The following is a 12,366-nucleotide window of genomic DNA, read 5'->3' as shown; positions in this document are numbered from 1 at the left end:
GACATTCTGACCTACGGATGAGGTAAGGTGCCTTGGGGGCTTCAGAGGGTCTTGCAAAATTATAAGAACAGACGTTTAGTAAATAGAAGTTTGCTAAAAAAAATTATCGCTGATAATCTTATTCAAATTCTTCTAGGTAGTTAAAGGGAGGGGCAGATGTTTCTCTTGAGCCTGAACCTAAAATTGCCCTCAGCTCACAACAATCCTCGTTACCATAGAAGCACATCCCTCATTTGTCAAATGGACGGGAAGAACCTTCTAGCACCTCTAGGAGTTTGGGGAAGACAGTGAATAAGGCGGCGCTGGTTGAACTTAAGGCAGACCGAGTTTGCAAACTCCAGAATCACCCCTCCCTTTTCTCCTCATAATACCTCGCCCGCGTTCCCGCCTCCTCTCACCTCCTCTTCCGGATCCTCCCCTTGGGCCCGCCCAACTCTTCCGGTCCCTTCCCTCCTCCCCCCCAGAGCTCCCGCCTTTTCCGGTTCCCTCCCCAAGGGCCCGCCCTGCCTTTTCCGGTCTCTTTCCGGGTCTCCCGAGCCCCTCTTTTCCGGTCCCTAACTGAGGCTCCGCCCCTTTAGCGGTGCCTTTCCCCGCCATTCCCATTGGCGGAAAATTCGAGCCACACCCTCCAGTGGTGGAGGGACGGGCCCCTGGTTGCCTGACCCCGGAAGTGACGATCAAGGCCCGCCTCTAAGGAAGTGACGGCAGAAGTGCCCTTGACAGGCGGGAGGGACGGGCTGTGCATCCCTCCGCTCGCGCTGCAGGGAGGTAGGAGGCCCGTGTGGGTGGCTGGAGGTGGCGTCGCGGCCGAGGCACGCCGCGGCCGCGTTCCTGCGGGGTCCGGCGGCCTAGTGGGCGGAGGCCTCAGCCGGAGGACCTGCCCTCCGGAGAGCTGGGGCCCCTGGTGGCGCCCGAGTTCCCCAGTCCCCTCCGCACACGCGTGCCTTCTTTTTTAGTTACCCCACACTCCTGTTCCTGTGCCTTTTAGCTCCTCCATGAATTGTTGTGGTTTCTCTTTCCTGATCTTTTACAACCACCCCCTTTTCCTTAATTTCCCATTAAACCACTTTTTAAAAAGTAATTGATAGAGTAAGGACTTTGCAGATGGCCGAGGGTCCCAATGTTGACTGTCCTGTAATAGTTGGGTTACTTTGGACGTGCTACAGCTTAACTCAGCCTCGGACCCTTATCTGTAATATGGGCAATACTATATGTAGAAACTCTCCTCAAAAGCTGATATGGGAGGACTGTAATGCACGTGAGGCACTTGGTCCTTAGCAGGTGCTTAGTAAATATGGGTTCCTGCCCCTCTTCTGTTGTAATAACACCGATACCCTGATTTCTTTTTGGTTGTCAACAGTTTTCTTGTCCTGGTTTGCAGTTCCTTCTTCTCTTTGAGTCTCATCCTTCACTCACCTCTACTCCAGAAAGCTTATGTATGTCCTGGCATTTTGCTTCCAGCCCTGAATCTTGAGTCCCCTAGTACTCCCAAATACCTTTCTTTCTCTGGAATGTTGACTTACCCTTGTCTGCCACAGCTCTAACTGCCTCTTCCCCTCACAGATGGCTCAGCGACTTCTTCTGAGGAGGTTCCTGGCCTCTATCATCTCCGGGAAGCCCCCTCGAGGTCGGTGGGCACACCTCACCTCCAGGGCTCTGCAGACCCCACAGTGCAGTCCTGGTGACCTGACGGTAAAACCCAGTCAAGCCCGGTCTTTATACACCACCAGAGCCTGTACAACAACTTTTAACATCCAGGATGGACCTGACTTTCAAGACCGAGTTGTCAACAGTGAGACACCAGTGGTTGTGGATTTTCATGCACAGTGAGTCCTGGGGTCCAGGAGAAGACTGGGGTGTCACTTGTTCAAATATTTTTGAGTGCCAGCTATGTCTCAGTACCAAGTTTGATGCTTCTCATGCATAGACTCACTACAAATACTGGGGAGATCCAACCTGTGCTCTCAAAGATTGAGTGTAGTCTGGTAGGAGACAGACCAGTAAACAGTCTGTAAAACTTTCTGTGATTAGTTCTGGGAAACATTTGTGTTCTGTATCTCACTGCCCGAATATCTCAGTCATCTTCAGCTTGGACCAAAGCAGGAAAAATATAACTATAGCATCACCTGGCTTTTGGTGTATACCAGTTCTTGGCCCTGCAGATAAGTTGATTTTATTTTAACATCTTACCACCCACACTGGGAAGGGATGGCTAAAAGTTTTCATTGCCACCACAGTGGTGCCCAAGTGTGCAGGAAATGGGCAGGAATTTCTCTTCAGTGCTGTATGAGTTTGTTTTCAGGATATTTAAATGCCTATGGCCTACTAACTTTTAGCATAGCCTTCTTCATTTCCAGACCTTTGGGGCCTGACTACAAAATAACTGGACAAACCCCTCAGAATGAGACACTCTAGAAGGAGCCAGTATAGCCTGAATTACAAGTTGGGAGGCTTTCTGCACAGATCTCTGACAGATTCTTTTGCTTTCTTTCCTGTTCTTTCTCTGACTCACCATGTCCCCCTTGGCAGGCCATTTGATGTCCTTGTGCTTCCCTTTCTTTACTTGAAGTAGGAGATAAGGTTCTTGCACACTGGGTTTTTAGGTGTTATAATTTCATTAACTGAAATCTCTGAGTGGAAAGGATTTTAAAGGCTGAAAATAAAATAGGAGTCATCAGCCAGGGGTTCATGGAAGGCAGAGCTGTTCTGCTTCCTGGTATAGTGAGCACTCCAGAGAGGGTTTCCAAAATGAATGATAATTGGGATGATGCAGGGTGTGAATTTATTCAGTCAGTGCCAGGAACTGTCCTTAGTGCCATATACTTCGGGGTGACAGCCTGTTCTTGAAAGCTCTCTACCTAGCCCTAGCTAATTTGACTCAGTGGTTAGAGGGTTGGCCTGCGGACTGAAAGGTCCCAGGTTCGATTCCAGCCAAGGGCACGTACCTTGGTTGCAGGCTCGCCCCACTTGGGGTGCCTGTGGGAGGCAACCAATTGATGTGTTTCTCTCACATCCATGTTTCTCTCTATCTCCCTTCCACTCTCTCTGAAAAGCAGTGGAAAAAATACCCTCAGGTGAGGATTTAAAAAAAAAAAAAGCTCACCACCTAGAGGGAAATACCTGTGTTTAGCAATAGCCACTGACGCAGGGCCTGGGAAATCACAGAATAGCCTAGGGCTAAAAGAACACACTTGGAACACAACCTTGGGTTGCAATCCCAGCTGTACTGCTCACTTGCTTTGTGACCTTGCACAAGTTTCTTAACTTGTGTGGGTCTCCATTTCTCAGTTTTCTTTTCCTTTGCAGGGTGGAGGGTTCAGTGTAGCGAAATTCAAGAAGGCCCTGGCACAGTGACTGGCCTGTTTAGACACTCCTTAGCCATTGGTTCCTCCTCCCTTTAGTTCTGAGTCCCTGAGGTGTTCCAAGTAATTCTACAGCTTACAAAGCATGTCATCCACGATGCCTTAGTCGATTTCTCATCACAGCTCTGAGAGGCATATTTCTCTTTCAAATGAGGAAACTGGACCCCAGAACGATCAGCTGGTTGGTGAGGAGCTTCTCTCTGAATCCAAACCTTTTAACCTCAACCCCTGTATTTTTCTATATGACAATGCATTTCTTTTATTTCTTTTATTTTTTTTAATATATCTTTATTGATTTCAGAGAGAGGAAAGGAGAGGGAGAGAGAGAGATAGAAACATCAATGATGAGAGAGTCATTGATCGAGCCCGCAACCCGGGCATGTGCCCTGACCAGGAATCGAACCCTGATCGCCTGGATCCTAGGTGGACGCTCAACTGCTGAGCCACGCCCGGCCGGGCACAATGCCTTTCTTTTAGATATGTTGAAGTAAGTGAAATAACTTTTATAAGAGTCTTAGGATGAGGCCTGTGTTTTAGAAGTGAGGGACCTGTGAGAACTCCCCATTTGCAGAGTCTCCTGGCATTACCATTTGGCATGTCAACATTGCAGGTTAATATTCAAACACTGTAAACAGAGGTAATAAGGGCAAACATCCCTCAGAAAGATGTGCGTCAAGGGCATGCTCTGGGGAGACCATAGATCAGTTGGTGAGTGCTTTTGTGACAGGATGCTTCCTTTCTTCCCTTCTGAGGTGGTGTGGTCCCTGCAAGATCCTGGGGCCAAGGTTAGAGAAGGTGGTGGCCAAGCAGCATGGAAAGGTGGTGATGGCCAAGGTGGATATTGACGACCACACAGACCTCGCCATAGAGTATGAGGTATGAATTGGCAGGGGATTGCTACAGGGCAGTTGGTTTGGGGAAATGCTTGGGGCCACAGGATAGCTAATGCAAGAGATGGATGTCTTGGGAACAACAAGGTAGCCACTAAGGGGAGCTGTTTTGGTTTTTCTAGAGCTCTCAGGAATTCAGAGCACTTTGCAGAGGCGACTCCATTGAACCTCTGAGCCACGTGTCTCTCTTTCCCACCTTTAGGAAGTAGAATGCAGGACCCAAAATACCAGATGGTTCTCTGCATTTCCAGACATTGATGCATTCCTTCATTCCTGAATTCATTCAGTCAGCAGTCGTTTGTGAGCCCTACAGTGTGCCAGGCATTCGTGACTCTGGCACAGATAAGATGAACTCCTTGTCCCCAAGCAGCTCTTAGTCTAGTGGAATAGGACAAGTAGGCATATCATTTCCATGTAGGACGAGAAGTGCTGAGAGAAGAGACGCATGAAAAAACGGACTGATTGTACCTGAGGGTGAGGGGTAGAGGGGCAGGGAAGTCATCACATTAGCGGGACCCTCCCAGCAGAGACAGGAAGGATGCATGGTGAAGGAGGAGGGGCTGAGAGCACAGCATACCAAGGGCACGACGTAGGCTAATACATTTGACTTGCTTGTGTGTTCATTCAGCAGTTGTTTATTTAGGGTCCCTTAAACACCAGGTGCTGTTACTTGGTGCTGAGGATATGGCAGTGAAAAAAACTGACAAAATCCTGCCTTCTTAGAGCCTACGTTCTGGTATTTTAGATTAGGGTTGGCAAAGTTCTCTAAAGGACCAGGTAGTACTTATTTGAGGCTTTTAGGGCATTGGTCTCTGTTGCAAATACTCAACTGTCATTGTAGCACTGAAGCGGCCTTTGACAGTATATAAACAAATGAGCTTAGTTGTGTGCAGATAAAACTTGATTCACAAAAACACAGCAGGCTGGGTTTGCCTAGTTCCCTGATCCCTGTTTTAGATGCTAAGTGCAATGGAGAAAAAGAAATCCGAAAGAGAGGATGGGAGTGCTAAGCCTGGGTCTGGGGAGGGTTTTGTTTTTAAAAGGGTGGGCTAGGGAGAGCCACGACGAGAAGCTGACATCTAAGACCTGGAGGGAGTAAGGAATGAACCATGCAGTTATTTGGAAAAGCAGTCCAGGCAGAGCAGACATCAAATGCAAAGGCTGTGGTCTCACAGGTTTGCTTGCAGACCTGTGTGCCTGGAGCAGAGCATGATTAAATTACCAAGCCAGGTGTTGATATTTAGAACTCAGAAAGTTTCACATGAAAATCCAGATTTCTGTTTTCTCTGGGAACATGTGGATCTGCCAGAATGAACCACCACCCCTCCCTCCTTTAGGTAACAAGTGACTGAAAGAGGGGGCCCCTTTCTTAGAATTTGGAAGTTCAGAATCAACTCTTCCTAGCTAGGTCGGGTAGAGATGCGCATCTTCCAGCCTGTCCTGTGGCAGAAAGTGTGTGTTGGGGAATGGGGGGAGGTAGCCTATTGAGCTGGGGCTGGGAGGGATCACCTGAAGGAAAATCAGGCTGTTCTGACCAGAGGCAAAGGAAATAGATACTGGGCAGGCAGAGCCACTGATAACTACTGCTGTTGGTTGGGGGATGTTACCAAACTAGACCATCCATGGTACTAGGGCACCACGGCTGCTTACAAGAGCTTGGGTGGGGAGATGAATCACTGGTGGTTGTTTTTTCAAAAGCTCTCCCACTGATCAGTCAGTCAAAGGGGCACTTGTCTGACCATTTAGATGCCCCTAGGTCCCTACTTGTCCATCTGTCCCCCAGAGATCCATAGCAGCTATGAGAGTGAGGGTGTGGCCTTCTGATGTGAGCTTAGGGCTGGAGTGCCTGGGCATCCCCAGGGTGATGGGCAGGCTTAAGATGTCTTAGGCTCCCTCCTGGCACTGCCCAACACCACAGCTTCAGCCTCAGCCAGTGGAACCTCAGCAGACACATCTTGAGCACCAACCATGTGCCAGGAACTGCGGTAACTGGTGCAGACGTAAACAAGAGTAACGCAGTCCCTGCCAACGGCGGTCACACTGGTGCTGAAAGCTCCCAAGACCACCCCACCTGCATTCTAGGGGGCCTGGTGATGTAGGGCTGGGTACCAAAGTCCTGTGTTAAGCCTAGAAAATGAGGGGCTGGGGGCCTCTTATAAGTTCTCTCTCCTTCTTCTGTCCACTGTCCAGAGAGCGCGCACAGGTCACGCAGAAAGACCCTGAGGCTGCTGGACCCAGTCACCTGAGCCTAGCCTACTTGTTTTGCCAAGCCCTGGGCAGATGTCATTGCAGACTTGGGAAGCTCCAACAGGGGTGCTTCTTGACTCCTCCCCAGCCCTTCCTTCCTTCACACCCGTTCTTTTGGAAGAGAGCCTGAGGAAGAAGTTTTAGCTAAGGGATCCATAGTACCTCCTGGGATAGCTTCCTCCGGGGCCTGAAGTGCTTTTCCAAATGTTGGATGACTTGTTGGAGAAACTGCTTAAAATTATGTGCACAGAATTAGGCACCTCTTCCCGGCACCCCGTCCTATGCCCAGCACACCCTCAGGATGGCTGTCTTTCCTCACACAAATGCCCCTCCTTCACACCCTGCTTGTTGTGCTTCAGTCAGCTGCCCACCCTAGAATTTCACTGTCTCCCAAAGGAGAGGGACGGAAAAGTCACTCGGGACCCTGGGGTGTCAGCATTCGTTGCCAGCCCCGCCCCCAGACTCTGCGCTGCCCTGGCTTGGGCATGAAGCGCTCTGCTCTCCCGCCTCCCAGGTTCCCACTGAGTGGCTCGGGTTGCCCGGATCCTTCAGACCTCCCCACTAGGGGAGACGGTGGATCCAGATGTAGACCCTTACTTATTTATTATTATTATTATTATTATTTTTAATCCTCACACGAGGATATTTTTTCCATTGCTTTTTCAGAGAGAGAGAGAAACACTGATAAGAGAGGCATTGATTGGTTGCCTCCTACATGAGCCCCTTCCAGGGCCTGCAACTGAGATGCCTGCCCTTGACCAGTATTGAAACCACGACCCTTCAGTCCACAGGCCGACGCTCCAACTGAGAAAAACCGGCCAAGGCTTCACCTGTAACCTTAGCATCCAGACACAGCCACTGCCAATTTGGGGGTACTTCATTTGGGCTGTTTCATTTTTTTTTTTCTTTTTAATGTTCCATGTAACTTCATAGACAGTTCATAGCTAGAATGTACTATCCTTCAATCATTACCATATCCCCACATTTTGAAAATCATCTAAATCACTGCTTCTCAAACACGAATATGACCTGGGATGTTGAAAAGCAGACTGTGATTCAGTAGGTCCAGGGAGGGCCCAAGATTCTGCATTTCTTTTTCTTTTCTTTTTTTTTCCTAATATATCTTTATTGATTTCAGAGAGAGGAAGGGAGAGAGATAGAAACATCAATGGTGAGAGAGTCATTGATCGTCTGCCTCCTGCATGCCCCCTGCTGGGGACCAAGCCCGAAACCCGGGCATGTGCCCTGACCAAGAATCAAACTGTGATCTCCTGGATCCTAGGTCGATGCTCAGCCATTGAGCCACTCCCGGCGGGCAAGATTCTGCATTTCTAACAAGCTTCCAGATGATGCCACTGGGGAGTCTGGGACCAAACATCAAAGAGCACAAGTTCTGAAGCCCTGGGCTGGCCTCAGGGTCACGGTGCTCTTGTAAAGGCCCTTTTCACCTGCTGCCACAGCACAGGCTGCCTGTCAGCCAGAGGGTTCGCTCCTGGGTTTGGACAAATGTGTAGTGACGTGTATCCACCATTATAGTATCATAGAGAACACTTTGGCCATCCTAAAAATACCCTGTGCATCCCTTTTCTTCCCTCCTTCCCATGAACCCCTGGCAACCACTGACCTGACTGTCTCCATAGTGTCGCCTTTTCCAGAATGTCACAGAGTTGGATTTGATTTTTTCAGTAGTACTTTTTCCAAGAATCCTCCTGTATCTAAAAGCTTTTACAAAGCATTTGGGGTTTCTCATTTGATATCCTTGTAGCGCTTCCCTACTCATGCTTCCTAACCCTGCGGGGACTCAGTATTTGTCTCCAGTTCCTTGTTCTTGGGCCAAGGTGTGATGTGATTAGATCACTGCTTCATGGACAGTGAAGTCAGACATCTCGTTTCAAATCCCTTCTCTACCCCTTGTCACTCAGTCTTCATACCTCAGTCTTCTCATCTCAAAAATGGCCCCAACTTGAGGCAAGAATGTATGAGATAGCATGCACAAGTGGTTAGTATCTTCCCTAACACTTAAAAAGCACCCGGTATGTGGCAGCTGGTGTGACAGTGACCTCTCCCTTTACGTTAGTTCTGCAGTTAGCTAAGAGAGGGTCACCAGTCTCTTGCACAGCCTAGCACCATGCCTGTCCCTAGGTAGATCCTTAACAGTTCACAAATGGAGGAAACTAGGTGAGAAGGGAGAAGACTTGGGGACATTGAGCTCAGTGGCAGTACAGCTGGGTGGGCTGCAGGTTAGTGGGAAGAGACCATACACATGCACACACACACACACCCCTGCCCTGAGTTCTCAAGGTCTTTAGCCAAGAGTAGGAGGCTTCAGGTGGCTTCATGGCACACAAGGAGAGGCAGCACATCTTAGCACATCTTTCATCTGCCCTCCAGCCCCTCCAGCCCCTCCACCCTCAGTGCTGCCAGAATGGAGAACGGTGCTGAATCCTGGCTTCACCACTGCCCCTCTTATACTCACATCACCACTCCCGAAGGATGCTCTTCCACTTACGGCACCGTTTATAGGCACCGACCCCTCCCAATCTGTGAGCCAAACTCAGGCCAGCAAAGCCACATCCTTGGGGTTGAGGGAAGCCCAGTTACAGCCCAGCCTCCCTGCAGTGTCCAGAAAACCCAGCCTTTGACAAGCCTGTGGCTGTGTGTATGTGTGCGCATGTAGGCTTAAACTTCAAAAAATGCCCTTGATGAGTAATGACTAGACCTTGGTTGTCATGAAAATATAGTCATGGCGTGTGTGCTATACGCCCAGCTGCTGCACGGTCCGCATGTACAAGCATATGTGGGACTTGTACAAGTATGATCGTAACAGGACTCACTCGTCTAGAGTTCTTGAGGAAAACAGTCCACTTCAGGCCTGCTTAGAGGACACGTGAAGACAATTAGGTCACTTCACATGCAATCACATACAGCTTTTGTTTCTATTGAGAAACAGGACAAAGCCTTGGCCCGGTGGCTCAGTTGGTTAGAGCGTCATCCCAACACACCAAGGCTGTGTTTTTGATCCCCTGATCAGGGCACGTTCAAGAATCAGCCAAAGAATATAAAGATGAGTGGAACAACAGATCGAAGTTTCTCTCTCCTCCCCCTCCCCCCCCAAGGTTAATGAATTAAAAACAAACAATCAAAGACTGATACTTAAAAAGAGAGGACAGGGTGGGATCCAGCAAGGGAGAGGTTGAAGTTAGTGCTTACAAATTACCAGGTTAGGGCCGCTGCCTTCACAGACCACTAGAGGGGGCAAAAGAATAAATCGCCAGCCACGTTCTCTGTCAGACTGCATAGCCTCAGTGCTCATGGGCATCCTGGAGCAAGGTTTTCTGGGCCCTGTGGGTGCCTGAAGACAGAGCAAGCCACATGCTAGACCCTTGCACTTCATGCCAGAGTCAAAAATGACAAGGACAGGAACCAGTGACATGTGTGGTCAGCCCACTGCCAGATGGGTCTGCCCATATATGCCACCCACATCAGCCTCAGACGGGTCCTTGATGGGGCCTGAAGACACGGGGACAGGGACTGTGTCATCTTACCTGCTGCGCTTGGCCCCAAAGCCCATTAGGAGCGGGTTGGAAGGTCTGCCACATGCAGTCTGTGAGTGGCCTTCGGTTCTTTCTTTGTAACTGATATACGTACAGTTACAACATTGTAAATCTTAAGGTTGGCTCCTCAGGACGACTCATGGGCAGGACAGCACTCAGGATATTTGAAGACCTAGGATGTTTGTCTAAATCACTGTTGTTACTTTGTAGTTAACTTATGTGTAAGAAAAGTCTGTGTTTATCTTGTTCTGTTTATGTATATTTTTGAAAATGGCCACCAGTGCCAGGCAGGGAGCCCAGGGAACAGAAAATGCTCAATGCCAGAGCACCATGGGCCTTATTTACATACCATGTAATCTCTACAGGTCCCCTGAGGGAGCTTGAGAAGACACTGAATTCATAGGCCAAGAATGTTGCCTCCAACCCCCATAATAAATAAACGTCAGATCATATGTGGCTGAGCCCTCTTCCCACACTGTCCAGCGCAAGTCAGTGACTTTCTGGACCCTGTTAACCATCACGGCCTTGAGCTCAAGTGGCTCTCGGGGCCTTGTGTTAGACTTTCCTGACCTCCCCTTGGCAGCCACCATTTGCTGAGTGCCCACTGTGTACCAGGCACTGTGCCAGGTTCTAACACTGTCGACAGCCCTGCCAGGTGCAGGGTGCTGTCTGGGAGTGCACACACCCTTTCATTCAGCCCCCACACCCTCTCATGTAAGTACCGTTAGTCTCTCCCATTTGCTGATGATAACACTGATACTTAGTGATGAAGTGGCTCGCCCAGAGGGGGGTCAGCAGCTCCAGAGCCCAAGCTCCTAACCACTCAGCTTTGTATGTGACCCTTTAAGTCCTAATCTAAACCAACAAGGCAGATACCACCACCCCTGTCTGATGAAAGAGGGCACTGAGGCTCTGAAGGAGGTGTGACCTGGCCAAGGCCCCCAGGCAGTGAGCCACAAAGCTGGGATTCAGACTCCCATCTCCTGGTCTCCCCTGTGCCAGGCTGCCCTTCAGGAAAGTTCTTTAGCCCCCCAGCTCCACCCTGCCCCCGGCCGGCCTGCAGCTGCATGGGTTATTTTCATCTCCTGTCATTCTAGCCAAACCACTGGGCCAGTGAGTCAGTCATGCGGTTGGGGGGGAAGGGTACTTCTGGGAGCCCACAGTGGAAAAGTCTCTCCGGGGGGGGGAGGGGGGTAGAACTCCAGGCCTGCAGCACCCCAGCAGCACCCCTGCAGCAAGGGAAGAGGCCCACCCATGGCTGTGGGCAGTCACCCCTGCAGAAGCCTCCAGCCTCCCCCACAAGGGCTTGGGAACGGTGATTGAAGAGCTCATGTCACCTCGGAATGACTTATCTCCCTTATCCTGCCATCCAGGTGTCGGCGGTGCCCACCGTGCTGGCCATCAAGAATGGGGACGTGGTGGACAAGTTCGTGGGCGTCAAGGACGAGGACCAGCTGGAGGCCTTCCTGAAGAAGCTGATTGGCTGACAGGCAAGACAGGCCCTGGTTGCTCTTGCCCGCCGCCCGGGAGAACTCAGTCCTGGGCGGGCCCTCCCCACCTCCCTCCTGTCTGGCCCCCGAGGGCCCGTGTTTGGAGGCCAGGCCTCCAAGCTCGGATCCTCCAGTGCTTCCAGCCCGGCTGACTGCCAGGGTGGCCGCAGAGGAGTGGTGCTGCTGCTGATCTTGGGACAGCTGTCTTCCCACCCACTCTCCCTGTGTCTGCTTCCTCTCGGGCTGTCACAGTCTTGAGATGCTTGGAGAGAGCCCCGGGCCAGCCCTCCATTGCTATCCCAGCAGTGACAGCTTGGTCTCTCATCTCCCCCTCCCCTCTGATCCCAACCCTGGTGCCTGGCTCATCCACCTCCTGCATTTTTCTTTCCTGCTGTTTTGTAAAAAGAAACCCAAACAAGTGAGAGTAATATATAATTCTCTCATGTTTTGTAGGTCTATAATAAAGAACTTTATGTGATCCCTTCTACCTCCTGCTGTGAACAGACTCTGGGCCCCACATAAATTACTCCACAGCCACTCCCACCCTCAGAGAGCCACCTCCCTTCTCCCCTCCCTCTCTTCCAGGCACAAGGGCTGTGAACACATTGGGTTGGGGGAGTCCTGTGGACTCTGGAAGTCCACCCTTCCTCACCATTAGCTGGCCCTTTGGTTCTCTGAGCAGGAGGCTGTACTGTGAACAAACTGGACCAATAAAACAGGTTTGCACTATTGACAGCTTCCATCTGTCTGGGCTCTGGGAGCACTTGTGAACCCTTCCCAGGCTAGGCTGCTCTCCCCATTTCTCTGACTTCCCACCACCCAC

The 12,366-nt window shown here is 50.4% G+C and overlaps 1 protein-coding gene across 1 annotated transcript; it reads left to right on the top strand.

The window, feature by feature from the left end:
* The first annotated feature begins 660 nt into the window (after nucleotides 1–660).
* TXN2 (thioredoxin 2) lies at nucleotides 661–12,021 on the top strand. Its single transcript, XM_081126048.1, has 4 exons — nucleotides 661–768; nucleotides 1,564–1,826; nucleotides 4,115–4,238; nucleotides 11,427–12,021. The coding sequence occupies exons 2-4, from the start codon at nucleotides 1,564–1,566 to the stop codon at nucleotides 11,538–11,540; spliced, it is 501 nt and encodes a 166-aa protein (XP_080982174.1). The 5' UTR covers nucleotides 661–768; the 3' UTR covers nucleotides 11,541–12,021.
* Nucleotides 12,022–12,366: the final 345 nt, after the last annotated feature.

Source organism: Miniopterus schreibersii, assembly GCF_964146895.1.
Source record: "Miniopterus schreibersii genome assembly, chromosome: 2".
In the NCBI taxonomy this organism is placed as follows: Eukaryota; Metazoa; Chordata; class Mammalia; order Chiroptera; family Miniopteridae; genus Miniopterus; species Miniopterus schreibersii.
The sequence above is the reverse complement of the archived record's forward strand: the minus strand, read 5'-3'. Positions and strand labels throughout refer to the sequence as shown.